At 40.0% G+C, this 24,692-nt stretch overlaps 1 protein-coding gene across 1 annotated transcript; it reads left to right on the top strand.

Moving 5' to 3' along the window:
* The first annotated feature begins 8,956 nt into the window (after positions 1 to 8,956).
* Positions 8,957 to 21,634, top strand: SPOP (speckle-type POZ protein). The gene is made up of 9 exons (XM_009576578.1): positions 8,957 to 9,034; positions 9,403 to 9,524; positions 11,174 to 11,325; positions 11,431 to 11,558; positions 15,280 to 15,457; positions 16,042 to 16,097; positions 16,538 to 16,660; positions 20,265 to 20,407; positions 21,171 to 21,634. Exons 1-9 carry the CDS (start codon positions 8,957 to 8,959, stop codon positions 21,313 to 21,315), a joined length of 1,125 nt encoding a protein of 374 aa, XP_009574873.1. The 3' UTR covers positions 21,316 to 21,634.
* Positions 21,635 to 24,692: the final 3,058 nt, after the last annotated feature.

Genomic DNA, 24,692 nt, shown 5'->3' with positions numbered 1-24,692 from the left:
CTTTTCCAGAAACCCAGGTTTGCATGCTGATTCTAGGAGTGCTTTTATTTCGCAATCACATTTAGCAGGTTTCATAGCCATTTCGAAGTCATGCTGCAATTGCAAATAGGTGAAAGAATCCAGTAGTTTGATGTCTAGTTTTAGCCACGCATTGTCATCTCTAAATTGATTATTTGAAAGCTTAATTTCCAGAAGAATAATGGCAGAAACTGTATTTCAGCTCAAGGTGGTTTTGGTAAGCTCGTAGAAGTATTAACACAAGATGGCAACTGCAAAATGTTATGTGAGGACTATCAGATGTTTGTATTACTGGAAAGTTGATATAAATAAAAGGCTCCAGAGGGGATTATAGTCTTGGTGGTTTGCTAGAGGTCAGGTCTGCAATCCCATTTGAGTGCTTTAGCAGTGTTTGGTACCAGGTCTTGGCACAGTAGATTGAAAAATTCAGTCCTGCTTAATTTTCAGTTTTTGCTTGTTCTCTGATGAGACATTTTACCACTTAAGCATTTTCTTCCAGTTATTTTCAACTCCCCAGGAATCTGTTGGGATTTTAGAAGTGTGAGGTATTTCTAGCAGTGTGTTGCTCTTGCAAGAGAAGAACAATCTACAGAGGGGAGAAAAACCCCTGCTGCTGCCAGCCTGCTTTCAGAGTGAGAGGCTTCTCTGGCATGTTGGGAAGTTTTCTGTAAGAGTAGTTTTCATGGCTTTATCTTTTAATTTGGAAGATGACTTACATGCTATGAAAGTGCAAATGTTTTACTTTTAAAAAAAAAAAATCGCTAAAATGGCAACTGAGTTACCTGACAAGTGACAGGTAACAATTTACTCTACAAGTAGAAACTGAAGCTGTAAAACACTTTTTACGATTTTCCTGTGAGGGAGAATCTAAAATAAAAGAGTTCACGGGCAATAACAAAACTCTTCTTTTCAAAAATAAGATCAGGTTTCTTACTGAAGACAGAAGTCTGCTCAGGCTCATTGTTTCTGTAAGACCTAAGCTGGTGTGTTTGAACAATTTGGCAGGAGGGAAGAGAAAAGAGGTGAAAAGGAGGATTTGGAGAAAAAGAAGTAAGAGATTTATTTCTTTTTAACATGGTTATGAGCTGAATAAAAAAATTATGAGGAAGATTAACTTTGAGGAAAAACAGTTTTGAAGATTCAAGCTTTAAGCATCTCAGGACGTACCTCAGGAGGATTAAAGATGGAAGTAGAACGAGTGGCAGGAGGGAAGAGAAAAGAGGTGAAAAGGAGGATTTGGAGAAAAAGAAGTAAGAGATTTATTTCTTTTTAACATGGTTATGAGCTGAATAAAAAAATTATGAGGAAGATTAACTTTGAGGAAAAACAGTTTTGAAGATTCAAGCTTTAAGCATCTCAGGACGTACCTCAGGAGGATTAAAGATGGAAGTAGAACGAGTTAAAGAAGAGGGAAACATCTGGTGAAAATAGGAGTGGTGACTTAAATGCAACAGTAACTCTAAAATAAAAAAAAGTTTTGTTTGCTTTTAAGAATTTGATTACTTTTTATGTTTACTGGTGTGGATATAATTCTAATATACTTTGGGTAATTTATAGTTAGGGCTGGATGTGATTAAAGAGGATACAGTTTTCCGCATCTGTTCAAACACTGGCATGAGGCAGTGTTAGAAGAATATCAAAAGTACAACTTGACTTAATGACTGAAGAGCTGAAATTTTCAGTGGAGGTTTTGTTTATAAAAGCAGAAGGTTATTTAGAGAACTCTTGGCTGCTTCTTACCACCAACTTCCTCTCTCTTTTCCTTGGTTTAGTTTTAGCTGTTTGCTATTTTATCTGGTGATATTTGGGGAGGAGAGGGAAGGGATGGTAGATGGTCTACAGCTAAAGAATGATGGTATTTCTTTTCTTACAAAATACATATAAAACGTGTAATTCTCCTTACAGTGCTGATGTTTCACTGACAATTGTCCCATGCCTTAATAGTTTCATACAAATTAGGATTTTTGTAGGTGATCAGGCCTTCTCTTCCCCCCCCCCCCCCGTGTTTTATAACTGGAGAATTGTTTTAAGGGAAAAAAACTAAAAACATTCCAAGAATGGAAAAGAAACCCTTAGTTTTGGAATATTTCTCGAAGTGGAATTTTAGTTACTGAATTCTAGTGGGCTGCCAATATTCAGTGCGTTTTGAGATAACTCTATCTCTCTGTCTTATTAACTGTGTTGAAAATTATTTTTCTAGGTAACTCCTCTTTACTTTTCCATGATCTGTCATCTCCAAAAAAAAAAAAAAAAAAAAAAAAAAGAAATTCTGGATAAAAAAAAAAAAAAAAAAGTAATTCTGGATGTTCCAACTTAATAATGAGTTTTCTGAAATAAACTGAATTAAGGTGTATGTGCCTGGTTTAATTAAAATCTTCCTTTTATGCAGTGTCCAGAGGGCCCTGTTGTGACCTTAGGAATTTGGCCTTCTCTAATGTACTTGGCAACTTTGGAGTATAATAAAAAGAAGGTACCCATCCAAATTCCTGAATACTACTGATGGTATGGTATAATGGGAACAACTTACAAACTGAATTAGGACTGATACATAGTGCTGTGGAATCAAGAGAAAAGCATGGGCACTCTCAACTGTTGAGAGGGATCATTTGCATTGTATTTTAAGGAAACCAGGTTATCTCTGTTGTTTCTGTCTCCCAAATGAGAAGTTGTAGGTCCTTTAGCCTGGTACGCATCTTTAATTGGATGCCAGTTCATTCCTTTTATCTCTCTGCTATGACTGTGTTGATTTTCCAGTCTGTTCTCTTATGACTGAAGATTATAAATGAAACTCCGTGTGTCATTTCGAGCTCAGCAGTTTTTGTGGCATTCAATAGGTACAGGTTAAGTAAGATCTTTTTTTGGATTTAAGAGCACAGAAGGTAGAGGAAGGTGTAATGCATACAATCTTGGTTTTTAGAAAGTGTTCAAGATTAATTCACCAACCACTTTTTTTGGCATAAATTATTCTTCCCTCTAATTCAGGTATGGTTAAGTCTGTATATATCCCATTCCTGTTAGTCCATTATAGTTCGTTTTTTCCGGGCGGTGATTGGCTTCTTGTGTAGAACTGTTCACATTTTTTTGTTCCAGAAAGATAAGCCTCTCCCTTGTGTAAACCAGGCTTCCTTTCAAGACGTAGCTTTTTGGTATTGGGTCACTTTCATCTTTCGTAAGTGTTGATTTCTAATCTTAAGTCTATTTTTATTGGTACAGGTTGTTTGCTACCTTGGTGCAGTCTTTTCTACACCACCATGTTAATAACTAGGCAACTTTGTGTAACCTCTGGAATTCATTGTGCCTGACTTTCAAGCTGCATTTGTAGCTAGACGAGATTTCCTGCCACACAGGAGACGTTGCAATCAGTATCACTTGGGAGTCGTTAGCGTGGGCTATGCGAATGCTTTGCCCATCGTTGCTTTCTTCAGTGGTATGCCAAGTAGGAAGAGTGGTATGACGCCCTGTTTAGTGTATACATTAAAATCTGAAAACTTCCTAATTTTATTCATCCACTAGTTAGATAGCATTGCATCCCACTTTGCTCTTTCAGTTAACTTGCCCTTTTTTTTTTCTCTTTTTTTCTTTTTCTTTCTTTATGGCAGCGAATTTGGACCTTCTGTTGTCCTTTCCAAGGCTTTGAAGAATGCAGGAAGATGATGGTCTTTTCCTGTGCTTCCATATCTCATCCCCTTTTTTTTTATTGCTCCAATTATCTTTGTCCTGCTCCTTTTCTCTGTGCTTTGTGCTGTTCTTGGATAGTCTTTGATACGTTGCTAGTCCAAGAAGCAACCACCCCGGTTTTTGAAACACTTAATTAAAAATATACTTCTTTTACAGACTTCTGTAAGTTATCTTTTGCTGAATAAAACTTACAGAAAACGAATATACTTGGAAATTTCTGGTGAAAACTACTGGTTTCCTAAAAGGTAATTGGTTTATCTGGAGGAGAAGTAGAAATTGACAGGCTGTTTAGCAAAAGTCTAGTAATTTTGAGGCCCCTTCTAGAATTTTTTGTTGAGTTGAGATTCCCCACCTCTTTCAGGTCAAGTCTCTGATGCTCACAGAATAGTTTTGACTGTTGAGTCCTACAGTAGGTGAAGTTCTGAGCAAAGATGCCTCGGTACAGCTCCTAAGTCAGGAGGTAATGAGGAGGACAGCGTGGCAAGGGAACATTTCCTGTGCTTCAAAAAGGTCTGATCAGGCTCTGGTTCTTAGATAAAATGTTTTCATCTGGAAGTGGTTGTGAATGAGGTGAGAATTATTCTTTTTCTTAACTGTAACCTTAACTATGTCCAGAGACAGGTGCTGTTTGTTATTTATATCCAAGGAAGTAAGAGACTTGCAGACTGTACATGGGCTCACAAGGGTCCGTAAGATAATATTTTGTATTTTGTTTCCTGTGACTTGATACTTATGCCTGTACCTTCAAGTTTGTCCCTGCCTCTCCTGGCCAGAAAGAATTTTGATACCCAAACTATTTACAAAATGTTTCCCTAAAACCTCTGCCTGCAGCGCTTCTTAATTCACTCCTAGTTCAGAGGTGCCAGCATTGTTAGTGAAGAAGTGTGAACTGGTGAAGTATTAAGTGTTCAGGAGCAAATAAACACCGGGGGTACCCTGCTGATTTCAGAAACTTAACTTTACCTTAAGTCAGCTGTGGTTCCTTTTAAAATGCATTTAATATTGGTTTTTTCAGCATTTGTAGGTGGAAGAACACATGGCAGTTTCTACGGCACACTTCTAAGGATATTTTTCAGTGGCGTTTTATGTGCTTACCCTGTTCGTGTGCTTGCTAAGCAGGGCAAGTGGCAAGTTTTTCCTTACTGGTAATCTTTGCAAAAGACAATGATGGATATTACCTGTTTATTCCCATTATGACTTGCTACACTGTAAGTAGTAAAAGGACCAGTGATGTCATTTGATGACAAGTATTTGATGTTTATGAGATAGGGGTATGTTGGAGTTTAACATGTTTTTTTTTAACTGTATTTAACTGCCTTGCAAAGCATCTGTAGAAAGCTTTGACATACTAGACTGAAAATATTTTCCAAATACTAGAAAATCTTTAAAATCTAGAACCTTTGTCCCCTTTGGGCCATTTTAAAAGCATAACGAATGATGCGCTGGCATGCAGCAATTCTATTAGCACGTTGTCATAACTTTTATTACCACCTGCCTATCCAAGCCATCTGGGAGGAAAGGATATAAGATACAGAAGTGACAGTTACTCAGAGGAAATTAAATAGTCCTGTGTATCTGCAGCTCATACATTGTCTTGCCTTTAGACCACAGAAGCTTTCTAAAACTTCTTTGCATATGTAAGATGGAGGTAATATCTAGGTACCTCTTAATATCCTGTTGAAATAGAGAAAGTAGTTGTCAAAAGTTTCAATTTTTGCATTACACGATTAGCTATTTCCTTCCCCAGTTATAGGGGAAGGATTGATGGCTTCAGTCTTCTGGAGTTTGCTCCTTGGAGACCAGTGAAAGGTACAGGAATTTAGGATTAACTTCTGCCCTCCATCCAGGAAACCCTTCAACTTGTCAGTGTGTTCCAACAGGCTTGATGAATGTGCCATTGTAACATGAAAAGTTGTTGTTGTCTCCTCTTTTCCTCCTCATTAATCCCTTATTTTCATGCCATAAAGGGAGGTGTTACCACTAAATTTACCCATTTGTCTTCAAGAAGGACCCGCTGGAGTCTTTTAACTGTGTAATTACCTTTCGTGTTAAACCACTTCTCTAATGTGTGTGTAGAGATTCTTAATTGCTTCAGTTTACCTGGAAGTAGAAGTCGTCTTATAAAAAACTGCTTATTGTTGATAAATACCTTACGTGGAAATTGGTTCCTTATCTGAACTGTTCTGGATCTGTTCCTTGTGATTATTCCAAGCCAGGCAAGGAGAACAGCATTGTGGCCTCACAGAGTCACCGGGAAGATGCTGATGGACAGTGCTGCTGGCTCTCTGGCCGTTCTTCACATGGAGCTTTAGGGTGTCTTGCAGTGATGGGCTGTGCCCAAAATCCCTGTTAGGAGGAAGGGCGAGTACATTGAGGTTTAATTCACACCTCGGTTTTGGCCAGGTATATGGGGAGATGTATGGAGGGCCATAATGTCACTGTTTCAGAGAATTCAAAAGTTACTTTAAGCTAAGTTGTTTTTATGTCTTTTCTTCATCCCTCTAATGCTTCTTAAATAAAATTTGCATTATTTCTCACTCTGCATAAGGAAGTCTTTTAAGAGACCTGAATGCTTCCATGTTGCAAATAGTTTGAGGAGAAAGGTATTAGTTAAAAACTAAAATCACTGAAACGAACTTCAATTTTAACCAAAAAAAAAAAAAATCGAAAATCACTGAAACGAACTTCAATTTTAACAAAAAAAAAAATCTAATGTCGCATCCCACTCTTGTGTTTTATTTATGCATTGTGCTTTCTTCTGGTCAAACCTTTTCATTAGGCTTAGCATCTTGTTGCTTAGTGTGCAGACAGGTTGCCGTCAGTGAGGAGGTGAGCTTAAGAAACTTCATCCTTTCCCTGGCTGCTTATTATCCTCTCAGGAGTTTGTGTCCCTGTCGTTTATACCTGTGCTATAAAACAGATCACTAGAATAATGTAGATTAAAAATAGCTGTGAACAGAACAATGTAACAGCTTGGGTGGAGTTGAGCAGTGCTTCTGTGAACCCCGAGGGGAAGGGAAAAGCTTGGGTCTTTCCTGCCCATGGACAAAAACCAGCAAAAGGGCATCCCTTCCCCAGCCGTGGTGAGGAGGAGGTGTTTCTTGCTGCTTGTGCTGGAATTTCAGGTTTTATCTGTCCCCCAAAGACTTGTGACTGGAGACAGTGAAGCGATGATGTCCTCGGAGGCAAGACTGAATGTTGCCCGTGGAAGGGCAGTTAGCTAAGTATTCAAAACTAGTGTCTGCTCATTTTGTCTTAATTTGAATGACACAGAGGGCTTTAATTGAATTTCTTTGCAGGAATTGTGGTAATTTTAAGTTTAATGTAATAAAACCTGCAGCGACTACCTAAAGCGCATATTGATGTCCCTTTTTAAAATGTTGATTTTTTTTTTCCTCATTCCACATGCACAGCACAAACTGCAAATGCAAGAAGTTTGTAAAGCAGTTTGATCAGAGAGCACTCGGTTTTACATTAGTGCGAGTTGTCTGCAGTTCAGGTCTTAAGGAGTTAGTTGTTTGCCCTTGAGCTTTGCTCTGGGAAATAAATTTCCATCAAGTTGAAGTGTGCATCTCTGCAGGGTTAAATACTTATTTCTTAGCTCCTGATAGCCAGTATCTCTTTTTCAGTGTTTACGTGGGCTCACTTGTGCTTTTTTGAAGGAAATTAAACCTGAAAAAAACCCCACTCTTGTTTTACTGTTAGATAATGCCTGTGTACCAGTATTTCCAGGTACTTTGTGAAGGTGCATAGAACTCCAAACCTGAGTACGTAACAGCCATAAACTGGAGTGGAGGCTGATGCGAGCCTTGCTTGGGAGAGGTCTGGTCTGCAGCTGGAGCCTGCACTCAAATCCAGACCTGCCCTGCAGCTGCACTTAAAGACTCCAAATTATGTCGATAGCAGTTTGGGGGGAATTATGTGCATATATATTTATGTTCTTATTGTGAATATTCTCCTGTTGTTCTGAGGTGTGGGATTTTTAGGTATATATTCTCTATTCTTCTGCACGATTTTTCTTTCAACACCTAATGACTCGGCCTTCCTCAAGACCGTGAGCCTGTGCTTAACCTTTCTCCCCCAACGAACCTCAATATCAGCATTTGTATTTAAAGCAATTCGTATCGCAAGATAACAACTTTGTCTTTTACTCACCCTTTTTTTTCATCCTTTTGAGCACAAAACTAACAGCAATGGAGTTCTTGTGGTTCACTGGCTGTCCTGTGCGGTAAGAGGAAGGCAGATAAATACCACCTGTGAAACAGAAAGTGTTTAGCAGAAGGCTAAACTGTAAGGCATGTGATGCTTTTTTATCTGCCAAAGTTACGAATCCTAGTTTCCGAGCTCATCTTTGAAGACGTTTTGTGTATCTGCCTTAGGGATCAGGACGCAGAAGTCAGAGATGGGTTGATTATTCTATTTTGTTTTAAAACCTCCCTTCTGGTAACTAGGTGCCTATTTTATCAGTTGTGCCTGTGTATTCATTCAGGTGTGTTGCAGAGGTTTTAACCCCATATGTTCTCTGCAGATGACAATTTGACTTGGCCTTTGGAAGTGGGGAACTTCACTAGCATATAAAGGCAATGAGAATTTCCCTCTGGCCAAAGGGATTCAGTTTGAAGTGGAGAAATCATTACCAACACCTTCCCTGATAGTAAGGCTTCAGGAGAAGTTTTAAGCTATAGGAAATTATTCTGTTGATGTTACCTGAGTCACTTTGAACCTAGGGTTTTGTTTTGCTGTTGAGTTTGGGTTGTGTGTTGCTACCTGTAGCTTTTTCAGATTGAGAACTTCATCTATCAAATCTGATCTCTCATAGTCTGAGATTCTCAAAATGAAAATAGGGAGTAAGTAGTGAGTTGAAATGGTGGCCTCAGGATAAAGTAGTAAATCCCAAGTCAAGTGGGGAGTCTCCTATTTGAATCTTGGACTCCTTAAAGAAAATGATATGATAGGTTTATTCCTATATGGAGCTGCATATTGAAAGGATGAGTGGAGGTGGTATATCCCTTCTTCAGAAAACATATGGTAACACTTGAAAATGTTTAAATGTAACATCATATTTTGAAGGTGCTAGAGGGGGAGGGAGAAAACATGATGGCTTTAGCTTGTGTCGTATGAGATTTAACAGCACTCCTGAAGTTTTTATTCTTTGTTCTTAGTTTTGTTTTTTTCTCTTTTTTTGGGACTGACAGAGTGAAGATCAATTATAAATTTCTTCTGCTGAGTTGTGAAATTCTGTTTAATCTTCAAACTGGCGATGTCAAGGGTGCCGAGTCCTCCTCCTCCGGCAGAAATGTCGAGTGGACCTGTAGCAGAGAGCTGGTGCTACACTCAGGTAAGGCCACACTGTGCTGAGATATCCTTGACGTAACGCGATTAGAACCTGTGGTAAGAAATTTATTCAAAACAAGTTTAGAGTCTGGATTTTCAGACGATGTCATGCTTGCTAACAACAAGCATTCACCAAGGCAACAGCAGAATGTTGCCCTCTGCCCTTGGTGGAACTTTGGAGGAGGCAGTTGGAGAAGTTGGAGTGGTCCAGCTGCCACTGCTAGCCATTTCTAGGCTCTGTTGTCATTGTGTTTGGGGATTATTTGTTACGCAAGTGACTCGGTAAAACTTCCAGGTTTTTCAGTTTTTGCCTTTAAGATGGCTAGGATGAATGGGCATGACCCTAAACCGCCTATTATCCTCTGTTTTAAGATCAAGGTGGTGAAGTTTTCCTACATGTGGACCATAAACAACTTCAGCTTCTGCCGAGAAGAAATGGGTGAGGTCATCAAAAGCTCAACCTTTTCATCTGGAGCCAATGATAAACTCAAATGGTAAGAAATAGAGCAGAGAGGTTCACCTTGTTTGTACAAATGTGTGAAAGAATTTGGACTTCTATAACAGAGGAAATACATAAAAGAAGTACTTGTACTGCACATGGGTTCTTGCTTCCTTGGATGTACAACATATGCGCAGGGAGAAAGTACTGTTGCTTCAGCATAGTGTTTGGACACACAAAACAAATGTGAGGATCTGGCTGTTTGCAGTGTTTCTCTGGTAATGGAAAACATCAGAAGTAATAGAAACCATAACTGGAAAGGAGACTACATCCTGCCTTGAAGCAGACACGTGCCGTGGAGGATTATTAATGTCTTAAGTTGGGGTTTTTTTGGCTGATGTTTATCTTAACAAGTTCTTATAAGCCAATGAGAGTCCACAGCCAGTGTATTCAAACTCTATTTCAGCCTCCCAGTTTCAGTGCCTAATACTCCACATTGTTAAAAAGATAATTTTTGCCTGCACTCTAAATCCTGCAATTTAAGACTATTGCTACTGCATTACCTTTCTCTTTGTGGCAGCTTTTTGTGAATTCAGAGACTTAAGATTGTTACTTCGATCATCTCTGTGTTCTATAACTCCTTCTGCCCAAGAGTTGCTGCTTCTTAAAGAGGACATTATTTTTACCCTTTTCCTTTCCTTTAAAACCTTTCTTATTTTCCCTGAGTTCTCAAGTAATTTCCAGTAACTCAGGGTGGACTTTGGTCAGAATGTGTATCTACTATGAGTCGTGTCTGACCTAGTAGATCCATGGACACCTGGTTCCTTATTTTATCCCTTGTTGGTGATGTTAAGTGTTTTAGCATTTTTCTTTAAACCTCCTTCGTATAGATTGCAGCAAATTACCACTAAATAATTTTGTGTGTGTGTGTGTGTGATACAATTTGTGTTCCCTTCCTTTGGGTGGCAGACCTGTGCTTTCCTTGGACTGCTTTTTGTTACTAAATTGCTTATCTTTATAACCTTTGCTAGTCAGATCTCACTCTAATGTCTAGATCTTTCTGATTTTTTTTTTTTGTCCTTGTGTATTCGAGCTGTTAGTCATTTGGCCTAGTTTTTGCTTCTTGTTAGATTCTGTGTCAAGTTTCAGGTCATGGAAGTGCTTATGAGTTAGCCTCTTCCTGCACTTACTACCTTTTCTTCACACAGGAGTATTCTTCTCTTTTTGCCCTAGTATTATCTTTTTGAGAAACTACCAGCCTTCCAGAAATCCATTTTCCCTTTCAGTTGCTTCCTGTGGAATTTTACCTACCATTTCTCTGGATTTGTTGAACTTCCTCGCATCCATTGCCTCCTTTCTACTATTTCTTTCACTTTCCGTTTCTGAAAGTTGATTATCCAGGGTGCTTTTCAGTAATTTAAACAATACCCCCCTCCTCTTTTCCCCCGTGTTTTTTTTTTTTAATTGGTTTGCCCATAGTTACTGCGTGTATATTATTATCTGTCTTGGAGATGTAGCATGAGGCTGACTGTAACACGCAGTTCCACTCGATTTGCCTATCTGTTATTTTCTTGTGGTTCAGTGGCTGTTAAAGAGCTTGTTTGCTGTACATGGTGAAAATTCTACAATGCCCTTTCTTTGAAAGCTACCAGTGACCTGCCAAAAACTGTTCCTGACATCTCATTCAGATGTCTGCTTCTACAGGTGTTTACGTGTGAACCCTAAAGGCTTGGATGAAGAAAGTAAAGATTATCTATCCCTCTATCTGTTGCTGGTGAGCTGTCCAAAAAGTGAAGTTCGAGCAAAGTTCAAATTCTCCATCCTGAATGCTAAGGGAGAAGAAACAAAAGCAATGGGTGTGTAAAAACTCTTTCTGTCTGATGGGGTCAGTTGTTTGTCTTTTGCTGTTTGATCAAGCGAGTCACTCAGCTGGTGTTTAAAGCACCATCTCTTTCTTTCAGAGAGCCAGCGAGCATATCGATTTGTACAAGGCAAGGACTGGGGATTCAAAAAATTTATTAGAAGAGACTTTCTTTTGGATGAGGCCAATGGACTTCTTCCAGATGACAAACTCACTCTCTTCTGTGAGGTAAGTCTTCCTGTGCAGCCTGAAAGAATAGCAGTTCCATTAGCTTAAGGTAGATGTGACCTTATTTTTCATCATTGCTTTTAAGGAGTCAGAGGTATCAGGAGAAATACTGGGTGTTTATATGGCACTTAGATTTTATTTGTGCGTGCGTGTGTGCGTGCGCCTGTGTGGCTGGTGGCTTTTTCTCTGTGTGATTCATCACATTTCACTTCCATTTATTTTTTGTTACTTTGTTTCTGTCTTTCACCTGTGATGATGATAGGAATTAAGCATGTTTGATTATCATTTCACTTCTGGTTTAGTGTTATCGTCCATCTGTTTGTACTCCTTAATTTGAAACTCACTTGGGATAATAACCAACACTAGCTCTGTAGTGGAAACTGGCCCGCCTATTACTTGGCTACTGAATAAAGAAGAGTTTGCTTTATTTTACAAAATATGTCTATACAGCCAACAAAAAGAAAAAATCAAGAAAAATTTAAGAAAAAGTAATTATATAGTGACCACAATTTTCTGTTCATTGCGTTTGTATTTTTTTACAACTGCGTACAAAATTATTATTTCACTAATACTAATTTCAGACAAAGATGCAGACAGTTATTTCTAAAACTAGATATTTAAGCTTAGAAACCTTAATAAGCAAATTTAAACTTTCTAATTTAGTGTCTTCAGAGCTTCTGCTGTCTTATTTCATTCTTTTTAACTGCAAAATAGCTCCTGTAGCTGTGATTTTTTTTCCAGAAGACAGGTAGAACAAGTTGTTCTCTCTTTGCATCTCCTGCAGCGTTTTTTATGGGAGTCTTTTCTTCTGCTGTGTTTTCTTTCAGGAGTGAAAGAAATTCAGGAGTGAAAGAAATGCTTCAAAGTTGTTTGACAGCTGGGTTTGGGGTTTTTGAGGGGGTTTGGGTTTTGGGGTTTGGTTTTTTTTTTTTCAGTTTTGTTTGGCCATCATAAGCATGCACATAGTTAAATTAACAAACATGTCCTAAAGGATGTGTATTCAATCAGTAACGTAAATTATTACTGTCGTGGAGGGAGCCCTTTCTTCAACATTTGTAGCAGTATGGGAGGAGAAGAGGACAGTGTCTTGGATGACACCTCTGTAGGTCTGGCGATTATTCTTTCCTTCATGATAAAAGAGCCAGAAAACTTAGAATTGTGGAGTGAAACTCAAAAATTAGTGTCTGAGAAGGGAATTTGCAAGCTACCATGTAGATAAACCTGAGATCCACCAGCAGTCTTGGCAACTAGTACTAATTCAAGTCACTCCGCTCCTTTACTGAATTACTCCCTTCAAAAGCTTCAGGTCAGTGTTTTTGTTTGTTCTGGATGAAGAGAAAACTTGCTGCTGGCTTCACCTGGCCTTGATATTTTCTGTTTTCTCTTTCAGTCTGTTCTACAGTCAGCATGTAAGAAATCTTAAGTTTAGTGATATCAGAGGGGAAGGTTTTGCTGTCTGGAAACAGTTTGGCGAGAACTTTCAACAGCTTGGTTTTAGGTTTTTTTTCCCCTCTCTTTTTTTTTTTAATTTTTCTTCCCTGAACTTCTAAGTCTCTTAGCGTATAAACTGGTGTGCCATATACTCTTAATGCTCCCCTGCTGGCCACAGGTGCCAAGTGATGCTGCTCATATCTGTACTTTCAGCAAGCATGTTTTGTATGTAGAAACTCTTGCAAGGAGTTAGCAATACTGGATGTTGAGATGCTTGTTAGTGGGGATATGTTCCAGTTTTCTGTAGATCAGAAGGTTGCCAAGTGCCTCTGCTGCACCTTCTCATTGCTTTATTAAAGTTAAAAGGAAAAAGCCTTTTGCTCTCTGCTCATGTCCGGTGCTGAACACGGATAATGTCTTGCTGAAAATGCTGTTAAGGCAGAGAATGATGTTCCTTGTCAAGCATTTCAAATCTGACCTCATTTAGTTGTCAGTTTGGGGATTTTGCAACCTCTGTTTTGCAGGTGGGGTTGATTGTTCATATCCCAACTCCATTACTTTTTCCTGTTTAAATTATGTTCCAACATCATAGGTAAATACATTCCGGTAAATCTCCAAAAAGAACGGTGTTCCCAAAGTTGTGGTAATAGCTCTCTTCTGAGCTAGGTAGCATTGGTTCCCATGCTAAGATGTTGAAAATAGCTTAAGCAAAACCTTAGCTATTTTGACCTCTAAGGCTGGTCACCACTTGGAATCTACCAGTCTAAACTCCTTATGTAAAAAGCCATGTAATAGATTTTCATGCCAGTAACTGACTTTCTTTCCTATACGAAGAGGATCTGTTTGTTGATTTGAGACACAGTTCACAAGTCTCTTTTGGCTGGTCTGTAATCAGTATTGGACTCCAGCAAGGGATCTACATCTAGGAATTCCTTTTTAATTGATCTGATGAGTTTTCGTCCATCCTTGAGTCCATGTTGCTGGCCTACATGTCACAGGGCAAAAAGGTGATGTAGTTGTCAAATTAACAATGAAGAACATTAGCTTCCTCACACTTGCTCTGGCTAATCATTAGTGTCCTTTGGCAAGCAGCATCTGATATTTGTTTGGTTTTGAGTGTTGTTTATACAACATGTGTTGTATAGTTTATACAAGATATGTCTGCCATCAGAAACCCACTGGAGGTTTCTCAAGTGTTGGGGTCTGTGCTGGTCAGCAGGTTTTTTTCCTTAGAAGATGCTTCTGTCCTCTCTCTCACTTCATAATTTACTTCTCCTTTTACATAACTGTGAAGCTGCCTTTGCTGTCCCTTGTTCTTCTTTGGCCATTGGTTATTAATAGAACTGAAATTTAACTTGGACTTGACAGCAAATCCAGGAAATAGTCTCACATGGTTTCCTGTCAATCAGCTTCTTCCTTTATTCTTTGTTATAGCGGGTTAGTATTAGTCACTCTGATGTTTTCTAATTGGAGTCTGCTGTAGAAGGCGTATGATTTACTGCATGTTTAACAATAATGGTTTGGTGCTGAATAGGTTCTTAATGGTTCCCTTTGTGTAGGTTATTCATCAGCCAGTATGGCTACGTATGGTCCCTGCCTAACGATGTATGCTTTAGAGCAGGTGATAAGGAATCTATCTGCCTTCCTCAAATCTTCCTAATTACTTGACATAAAGCTGCTTTTTTAAACTTACTGTTTAGGGTTTTTTTAATTTTATTTTGTAGTGTGATGGAAGCATTGGACTCTAAGAAATTTAGAACCAGAAGCAGCAAGACATTTGAGGGGTCAGACACTGCCCTTGCATACATGGATGCAGTGCTCGGTTATAGCAGCTCTCTGTATACTTCGTTTTCATTTGTACTGCTGTCTGTGTTGCATTATTGATTGGGGAGGGTTTCAGAGTGTTGATAGAAGGAAAAAACTAGGTCAGGTATGATGTCTGTAAAAGCAGAAAAATAAGGTTCCACTTCCTTAGGAAACCATCTAATAAAGTTATGATTAAATTCCATGGAAGTGCTGTTAATTTGGGCTCAAGAAGAAAATTGGCTGGTGTGATTTAGGACTTGGCATAGACACTCCAGAGGAGCAGAGAACAGGGTTAAGGCAGGGTAGGAATGATGCCTTGAAAATGTAGACATCTTAAATCATACAGTCATTCTGCTTGAGAGGTGTGGGTTTTGCTTTGCATTTCCCTTCACCTGCCCTGGAAATAAAAAATTCCTGTAGGGAGATTAGTTTTGCAGTGTGGGTTTTTGAGTTTTGAGTTTGTTTGCTTTCTTTTCCCCTCCAGGTTAGTGTGGTACAGGACTCTGTCAATATCTCCGGCCAGAACACTATGAACATGGTGAAGGTACCAGAGTGCCGCTTGGCAGATGAGTTGGGAGGACTCTGGGAGAATTCGCGCTTCACGGACTGCTGTCTGTGTGTTGCAGGCCAGGAGTTCCAGGCTCACAAAGCCATACTAGCAGGTCGGTATTGAGTTGGATGGGCCTTAGTGGGATAGGAGACAACAACGTGGTGGCAAGTGGGTTTTTTTGAGTTACTTTGTCTTTAAAGGAGGCTTCTGCAGCGCTTTCAACTGCAGAGCTGTAGTAGAAGACCATTTTGTGAACTGTTATAGGGAGAGGAAGTATCTGCTCCATTTTTAATTGCCTACCTCCTGCCACGGCAAGGATGGTAGGAGGATTCTTCTGTGGCTATAGTGTACTATAATGTATTCCTAAAGCATTTGTAAGAAGTTACCACATTTCCAGTGGAATACTTTCTTGTAAAGTCAAGAAACATACCTTACCACCCATGTACTCTTCAGTCTTGGTTGAAAGGACATAAGAAATTCGCCCATACCCAATTTGAAGCTACATCGGCCACATTGTATTATGTCACAACCTATACTTCTTTACCAGTTGTACTTGATTTGCCCTATCCGCTATAGGAGAATTTTTCCTGCATTAAGTAGCAGGACAGTTGTTGAGGTGTTGGCAGGCTACGCTTAACTCCTCATGAAAAGTAAAAGAGCATCTCTAACTATGTTTTATTTTCCCCAATGCCATAGCACGTTCCCCTGTTTTCAGCGCCATGTTTGAGCATGAGATGGAAGAGAGTAAAAAGGTAAGTTCCTGAAGGAAGGAGAACTTTTCCGGCTAGGTGAATAGCTCTGTAGTCAACTCAGCATTGCTGGTCAGATAACTTTCTTAGGTAGTATTTGTGACTACTGTCACCTTTTAACTGTTTTTCTCACATTAGATGCAGGTCTCTGCTTCAGCTGTCCTGAAGGGAGGAAGAAAGGGATCAAGGAGGCAATTGTTACCTTTGTTACTCTTGGGAAAAGAGTCTGGGGTGGGATAGGGAGAAGTAGAGAATGTGAAATACGACTTAGAATTTTTCTTACTCCGTCCACATCTTTTTCTTTTTTTTTTTTTTTTCTTTTTTGCAAGTGGTGCACATTCTAAATAGTTTGTAGCAAATTTCTGAATACTGAAAGAGCTTGGGTAGAAGGAAGCCTTTCACCTCTTGTCAGGATCTTAATAAGCTTCATTTTTCTGATACAGAATCGGGTTGAAATCAATGATGTGGAGCCTGAAGTTTTTAAGGAAATGATGTGCTTTATTTACACGGGGAAGGCACCAAATCTTGACAAAATGGCTGATGACTTGCTGGCAGCTGCTGACAAGGTACAGTTGGGAATTATGGGCATTCAGAGAACCAGGAATGACATGCGCCTTTCTTTACACAATGCTCCTCGGAGATTGCTGCAGTAAGCTTTTCATGTGATCATTGTGGCTGGGCAGTTTCTTTGAATTGGTTGTGGCTTATAGGTAAACCTGGATGTAGTATAAGATACTTATAAGATAGGATATACATATAAGATACCTATAGCGATATAGATACATATCTTAACGTATAACAATCAGGAATTTCTGTCTCTACTGCACATTTTTAAGCATTTTCTTAAAATTTCAGAAGACATCTCTATTCAGCATAATCTAGCATAAGAGCTGGGGGAGAGAAGAAAATTCCAAGGTGGACCTGGCAATAATTTTTTTAGTGTGATTATTACCAGATCTCAAAAGTAGTGTTCTGTCTTGGCAAACAGGGCCTGCTTCTCCTTCTGGTCTGGCTGGTAGCAGCAGCTTCAAGAGATGCTCTAAAGTGATGGATAGCCAAGAGTGGGAAGGTCCTATTGTTTATCTTCTTTTTGCAGTGGCAGTCCCTGCTGTTTCTGGAGAGAAGGGGTGCACTGGAGGAAGCCCTATTGCCTAACCCATCTGTGGTTTTGCAGGGTCCTTGCCAGGGAGGTGTCGGGGATGGTCTGACTGGAAGGCTGCTGGTAGTCCCCGTGTAGCAGGCGCAGCGCTGTGGCCTTGCCAGCCAGCCAGCCGCTGCCTCCTTCCCTTTGCAGCACCAAGGACAGAAGAGAGTGCTCTGCTGGCCAGTGAGCCGTATTGACCAGTGAAAATTCGTAATATATAACCAAAATTTTATTTCCTTTTTCTTTTTTCTCTTAAAAGTGAACTTAGTGCTGGTGAAAGATGCCAGTTTGACAGCACTGGAGACTAAAGTCCTGAATTTATCCATCGAACAGGTTCAGCACGGGTAGCAGCAGTGCAAGATTCTCCACACTGCCCTGCCAATGTGCCTCAACTCTGACCTGGAGGGACCACCTCTAGGGGTGAGAGCGTAGTTCAGTCTCCATGCTTCTTCAGTCCTTGGATTCTCTTGTGGGTGCCAGTTAGGGTGGTGGATTTTAAGATGTGGATGCATGTAACCTTGTTCCACGCAACCACCACACGACCATCAAATGCCCTGTCACTGCGGACCTGGGCTTCATCAAAAATGCTGATTTTAGAGGTGAAATGCTCCATATGCCATTATTAGGCCACTGCAACTAGAATTAAAATGGGAAATAATGCAAGGAGATTCTTGGCCTGATTATAATCATTGCCACATATTTTATTCAATATTTAAAGAGTATTGATTGAGAGCTCACATACCATCTTTAACTGAGACAAGTCTAAGTAAGAAGCAGTACATTAAGGACAGAGTAGGCTTTAACTTTGAGTTTCCTGGCTTTTAATGTAGGTTTTTTTCCTTTTAAACTCATTGTGTGTCTTTTAAAAGCAGAAATAAAAAATCTTTCATGAAAGCACATAAAACATCTAATATTTACTCAAGAGACTGAAACAGCTTCTTCTGAGTTCCTCCTGTCTCTTGGGGAAAATATGTAATTAGACCAAAACCAAAACAAAGCACGTCTTCTCAACCCAGGAGATACTATTTCAGCCTCTTGGGTAAGTATGCTATTAGGTAGGGTAGTTTTTTAAAGTGTAATTAAGAAAGGGGGGAAGGGGAAATCTTGGTACCTGAGAGACCAGAATGGCTACTTTTGCCCAACTATGTAATTAGAAGCTGAGCTATTTGTAGCGAAAATCGAAATAAAAATTGTACATGCGTGGAGGAGAATATTCAATTTACAAAAGGAATAATTTTAAGCTTCGTTTGCTGCATTTTAAGCTACTGACAGACAATAATATAAACGAATGGCTTGCCCCTCATTTGAAACTGTTTTAGTTACTGATACAGATTAAGCAAGTAAATTTGATTTGCCTTCTCAGATGTTCTGGTGGGAGAAAACTGTCCTGGTTATGAGTGCCATGCCTCAATTGAAGTAGTTATTATCACTGAATCTTAAGTGAAAAAATGTTTTTATAATATAAAATTATTCATTTAAATTGAATCATAATGGGATGAAAATCTCAATCAGAATATAAAATCAATTTATAGTAATAGTGCTTATCATATGGCAAGTGCTCCCGTCATCATGCAAATGAGCTTGTTACTAGCTCTCTGTTCAGGCTGACAGAGCAGTCCTTACAAACCTGGTATCTTTTCCGAATGCGGCCTCACATACTGAAGAACTTGTATACCATGTCGTCTCTGAGTTGTCCAAAAAAGCCTTATGAACAATATGAAGGATACTCTCAAATGCAGTTATCTGTCAGATAAAAAAAATCAACAATCTTAAAGATTTTTTTTTTTTTTTTTTTTAAGAAATGTCACTCCATTTGAAGTCATAACGTGAAGAAAACTTAACTGTGTTTAATCTTTAGGACAATTTATGTAGTGCTAATGTTATTACTCATATAAGAACTGCATTAGAATTGACTGCTCTCCTGATCCCTGTGAAATGTAATCATGGGATCTAGAATGTTCAGAACTATTCAGAAATACTGTTTGTTTCATCCAAAGAGCCGCAAACCCCATAATCAGATCACACATACCAAGATTTGCAAAAGTATCTCAGTCTCACAGTTCCCAGCTATGATATTCTAAAAGACTGAGGTTTGGGGTTTGGTTTCATTTCTTGATAACAAGTGGCTTACAGTTTTTTGAGTATTGACCTTTTTGAAGTCTGCCCAAGACCACTGTGTTGCTTTTGAAAATCTTGGCTGTGTCTGCACGTTTCAATACTGACTGAAGTGCTGCAAAAAGTAGAGTGTGAAATTTATTAGACAGCACTCTTCTTCTAAGCATATCCCTTTGAATTTCGCAAACCATTGGCATGGCCCAACCCCGTGGATCTAAAAAATTTGAGGCAAATGCGCAATTGAATGGTAGAAACTCTTAGATTGAGATTGTGAAGTTAGAATAGGGCTTTTGCCAGGGCATTACAGACATGCTGTGATGTTTCGTTTCCAGCTGGATAGTCGCAAGAAATCAGGGGCGTTTGTTTAACCTTGTGGTATTAAACTAGTAGCATGTACTTGAGCAAGGCTGATCTTAATGGGCAGGTCATTAATGGCAAAGAAATTGAGTGAGAACTGCCTAAACATCACTGGAATACCTATGGAGCATTCACTGTTAGATAGGTCTTCCCACTGAACCCAGGTAATACTGTCATTCAGTAAGAGAGTGAGAATAAAGATCTGGCTTTAGCATTCTGTGCCTTGAAGTAACTGAGGTAGTAAGTATTACAGGTGACCTGAAATTCTCATTTCAAAGCATGAACACAGCACCAGTAAGCCTGTAACACAAGAAGGCCGGGATGAGAGTTATGGTGGGTATGTTTCCTCTCCATTGCTTTTCTCAGGGTGGGCACATCATGATTCTCCTTTTTTTTTGCTGGTCACTACTTCTTTGAGTACAGTTCAGATGCATATAGCAAGGTAAAGAGGTCTGTTCAGTAGAGTAGTTTGTTACTGAAGAGTGAAGGAGCACAAGTAAGGCCTGATTAGGTGTTTTCTTCTTTGTAACTGTACTTTGGCTTGTATTTTGCAGTATGCTCTAGAACGTCTGAAGGTGATGTGTGAGGATGCACTGTGCAGTAACCTGTCTGTGGAAAATGCAGCTGAGATCCTCATTCTAGCTGACCTGCATAGTGCTGATCAACTGAAAACTCAAGCAGTGGACTTCATTAACTAGTGAGTTTACTTTTGTTCCAGGATGCAACAAATCTAGAGGAAACTGTTGTTTATTAGCAACAGGGTTCACAACTTGTGAACTGTTGCACGTGGGGGAGATTCTCCTCTTTTTTTGGTTGGTGTTTTGTTTTTTTTTTTTGGTTCTCCCATTGTGATCCTTCATTTATCTGGCATCCCAGAAGTGGCATTGCCCTAAGGGCAGATTAGTCTTGTCCTCCTGGGACTGTTCAGAGTGTACAGCAGGACTGTCTCTGTGAGCTATTATGGATCTCTTCCTAAGATCACAAGAACTTTTAGGTAGTAGAATATCAGGTAGTCCCTGATAGTGAGGGACTATTTGCAACTCGTAATATAACAGACCTTTCAGTAGATGTAAAATGACTACCAGCTACTTTGATGTCTGGAAGCATTTTTAGTCCTATTTGTCAGTTAATACAGTTTTTCTCAGTGCTTTCTATATTGATTCAAAATGCTTCTGTGCTGAGTAGTCAGGGTAGATGAGCATTGTGTTCCTGCTGTCCTCCACCTAGGATCATGTATGTTTGAGCTTTTCATCCTTAAGTTGAAGGACTGTCCAGCATACAATAGTGCCAGCGGAGCCAAAGCTTGCGATCTTCACAAAAGATATCTGACATACATCCAGAGTGATCCTAAAACAGTACATTAAAAATGTCAGGTTTCTCAGGTATGTGGAAAGAATCTGTTTAGTTAATCCTTTTTATTGCCAGTTGATAACTTCAGATGTATTCTCTCTTATTTCTAGTCATGCTTCTGACGTCATGGAGACATCGGGCTGGAAGTCGATGGTAGTATCGCATCCCCATTTGGTGGCTGAGGCATATCGCTCTTTGGCCTCTGCACAGTGTCCCTTTCTGGGACCCCCACGTAAGCGACTGAAGCAATCCTAAAGTCCTGTCTGTCACACCACCCCATGTTTTTCTGGAAGCAGCATCAGCTGATGCTGCTGTAACCTTGACCACCAGGTAGACAGCGAAATCTGTGGAGCTTTTACTCTGTTGTTGGGGGGAAGAGACTGCTTCGTGACACCCAGACTTTTTAAAACAGCACCAAGTAACTTGGGGAGAGGGGGGAGGGTGGGCCTGGGGCTCTGGGGCTGTTCAACCTAACGAATCCCTGTCGCTGCATCGTCTGTGTGTTCCCTTCGACTTGGCTGAGTCAATTAAGTACAGGGTTCGGTTTAGGCACCAACCCAAGTCGGAATAACCCAGCAGTGGTACTGGGGAAAATGACGTCTCTGCGTCTGGCAGCACAGAACAAATCGTCAGATGCCTGGAGCAAGAGGACGTTTTAGCTTTGGAGAGCGTTGGAGGGTTAAAAAGAATTTCCAGTGAGGTTCTGGAAAGGAAGTACCTGATGGGAGCTCCAGTAGTATTTATATCAAAAAAAAAGAGAATTTAAGTCCTTCCAGCTGAGCTAAAAACTGGACGTTTGTGTAACTCCTTATTGCCATCCAGCAACAAGAAGATCAGTTTCTCTGTTAGTAGCACTTGTATGTTAATTGAAAAGGAAAAAAAAAAAAAAAGAAAAAAACACCTTTTATAAAATGACAGGTTGAAGTGAAAGGGGACAGTGAAAGGCTGTGTGTTCTAGAGGGTGTGAATAGACTGAAGGCAGCCTTTGGCAAGTCTGTATTGGTTTTGAAAGGACTAGAAAATCCTTGATCTGGAGCGTGCTGTCTGACAAGAACAACGGTTACTGTTTTTAGATATTGTGGGAAATGTTTTTGGCATTTTTCCCTGCTTTATTTCCCTCCTCCCCCTTTTTTAAAAAAAAAAGGAGAAATTTTATTGTTCATGAACGCTGCGTCAAAAGTCCCTGTCCTGAGTTGCTAAATGATTCTTAACAACTGTTTGTACCTGACTTGCCGACTGTATAGGAGCCAGTCCTGTTCCTTTCTATTAGTCACTCTTCTTACAGGGAAGAAGTTTCAAAATAGCTGGTAACTTTTTTTTTTCTTTTTGAAAATATAAATAATTACTATTTTGTACTTGTGGTATCTGTTGTCTTTTTTTGTTTGTTTGTTTCATTTTTATGACTTCCCAGTTTAAAACCAGCTCCCAAAAGGTTCAGTTTCAGTCTGCTGCCATATACTGATAGTGAAATGCTGTTCTTGGAACTCAGATTCCTTTATTAAGGAATGTTGCACACAAAATTGCAATGCAAACCTATGTTATTTCTCATAGCAGGTATTACCAAAATATTAGAGAGCATTGGTTTTAATAATAGCTGTGTGAAGCTGACCAGTGGTCCTTCCTTTTACCTGTACCTGTTTCCATGTGGGAAGGGAGAATAGTGTAATAAGCCATCTGTTTTATAACATTAAGGTGCAACGCAGGATGTCTGGGATAGACACCATCCATTTATGTCATCATTAGCCCCAAATCTCTGGGCAGGTTAGATTGAAATAAGCAGTGCCAGGGCAGTGGCAAATTGGTCTGACCTTAAGATGGTCATGTAGGGCACATAACGGATTATGGGGAATAACTCTGTTTTGTCTAGAAAATAGATTAGGTACCTGTTGTCTCTGGTTTTTCATTCTGTTATTATACTTTCTCTCACAGCCTCTTGTCCCTTGTGTGAAGGCGAATTCCGTTCATACGCTCATGTGTTTAATCTACTGTCTATTTTTATCAAATGGTGACTCATGAGAGGGTCCCTGCCCCTTTTTGTGTTCCCCCACCAAGGCTCTCATCATAAACACACAACCATCTGTATAGTAAAGCCTTCCTTTTACGTGGTTCACAAATTCCCATATTACATCTATTGCTCAAATGCCACTAATTCCTTTTATATTGGATTTAGCGTGTGTTTCTTTCAGGTAAGCAAAGCGTTTAGTCATAACGAGATTCTCCCCACTACCCTGTCAGAACTCAAACCCAGCATTTCTAGCTTGTAATTGCATACAGACATGAAAAGTTTATTGCCAGGTAATTGCAGAAGTTGTCTGTGTGGCACAGTGATGTCTAATTACACTGCAGTAACTGCATTGTTTACTGAAATACTGAAACCTGAATGAGACCTTTTATCCTTGTCACGTTGGAGTGACCAACTGTTTGAGGAGTGTCCCTGGCTCAGCCTTGCCCTGGGAAGCAGAGATGCCTAGACAAAAGTAAACGGGTGTTCACATTCCCTGTCCTCAGCCTTTTTTGGGGAGGTATTTACAGGAAAGCTTTACAGATTTGGCAGCCTCTTTCCCCGCAGGATGGGGAGATACCTGCAGGAAAATAATCTGTTCTGGGGCTTGTCTGTCCCAGCCCTTCCTGCGGAGCCAGGTGCAGTTGCAGAATACGCTGTCACGGACGTTGTGAAATGAGATCCGCGAAGGAGGCGACTTGTGCAGATTGCTCCAGTTGCAGGTGAATTAATGATTTATTTGTCAACTTCACTTTTTTTTTTTGTTTGTTTTTTATTGTAAATGATACAGCTGAAGCCATCTGGTTATAACAACATCAGAGCTAGAGCATACTGTTCATAAACCTCCCACTGACATCCTCCCCTCCCCAGATCTGAAATGTAATTCAAGTTAACTCACAATCTGTGGCATGTGTTGTTACTGCAGAGATGTCCATGCCAGTTGAACAGTTGGAGATTTGAATTCCACAAGGAGATGGCATATTTATCAAAACAGTATTTCAGAGAGATGTTTTTACCGGGTCTTCTGAACCACAGCGTAGCTACCACAGGTCCAGATTCAGAATTTAGGTTGGACCCTGCGCTCGTGCTTCTAATTCCTTGTCTTCCCCCTCCTCGAGGGTGTACAGAGAGACACTTCATCGCTGTGTGAAGTCTTTCATGTGCTTCCTTCTCCCTATTATCTCCTTGCTCCTGCTTCCTCTGCTTGCTTTTTGCTGACCTACGAGGGTTGCAGCCTTCATCTGGGTGTGGGGAGGAGAGACAGGAATGAGAAATACCTCAGTGAATCCCCGACCTCCTCCGGCAGCAGTAGGATGTACGTATGCCCTGCACCCAGACACAGTCATCTCTCTCTGAGGATCCGAACACCAAGTATTTTTTACTGTCCAAAAGATTTCTTTCTGGCTGCCCCTTGGGCTTTGTTATTACAGACTCAGATTCTATTGAGGTATTTTTCTTATTGTGTGAGTTTTTCCAGATGAAAGGAAACAGCTTGTCTGCTTATGAGCAGAACAAACAGCAGAGTGGGAAGAGCTGCTGTGCTTTGAAACTCTCCCTGGCTTTGTTCTGGTTCTCAAACTGCTGTTAAGGACACAATACCGTCTCTCTCCTTTCTCTCCCACCCACCCCC

This window comes from Fulmarus glacialis, unplaced genomic scaffold (genome assembly GCF_000690835.1).
Source record: "Fulmarus glacialis isolate BGI_N327 unplaced genomic scaffold, ASM69083v1 scaffold10034, whole genome shotgun sequence".
Classification (NCBI taxonomy): Eukaryota; Metazoa; Chordata; class Aves; order Procellariiformes; family Procellariidae; genus Fulmarus; species Fulmarus glacialis.
This window is presented reverse-complemented; position numbering and strand designations above follow the sequence as displayed.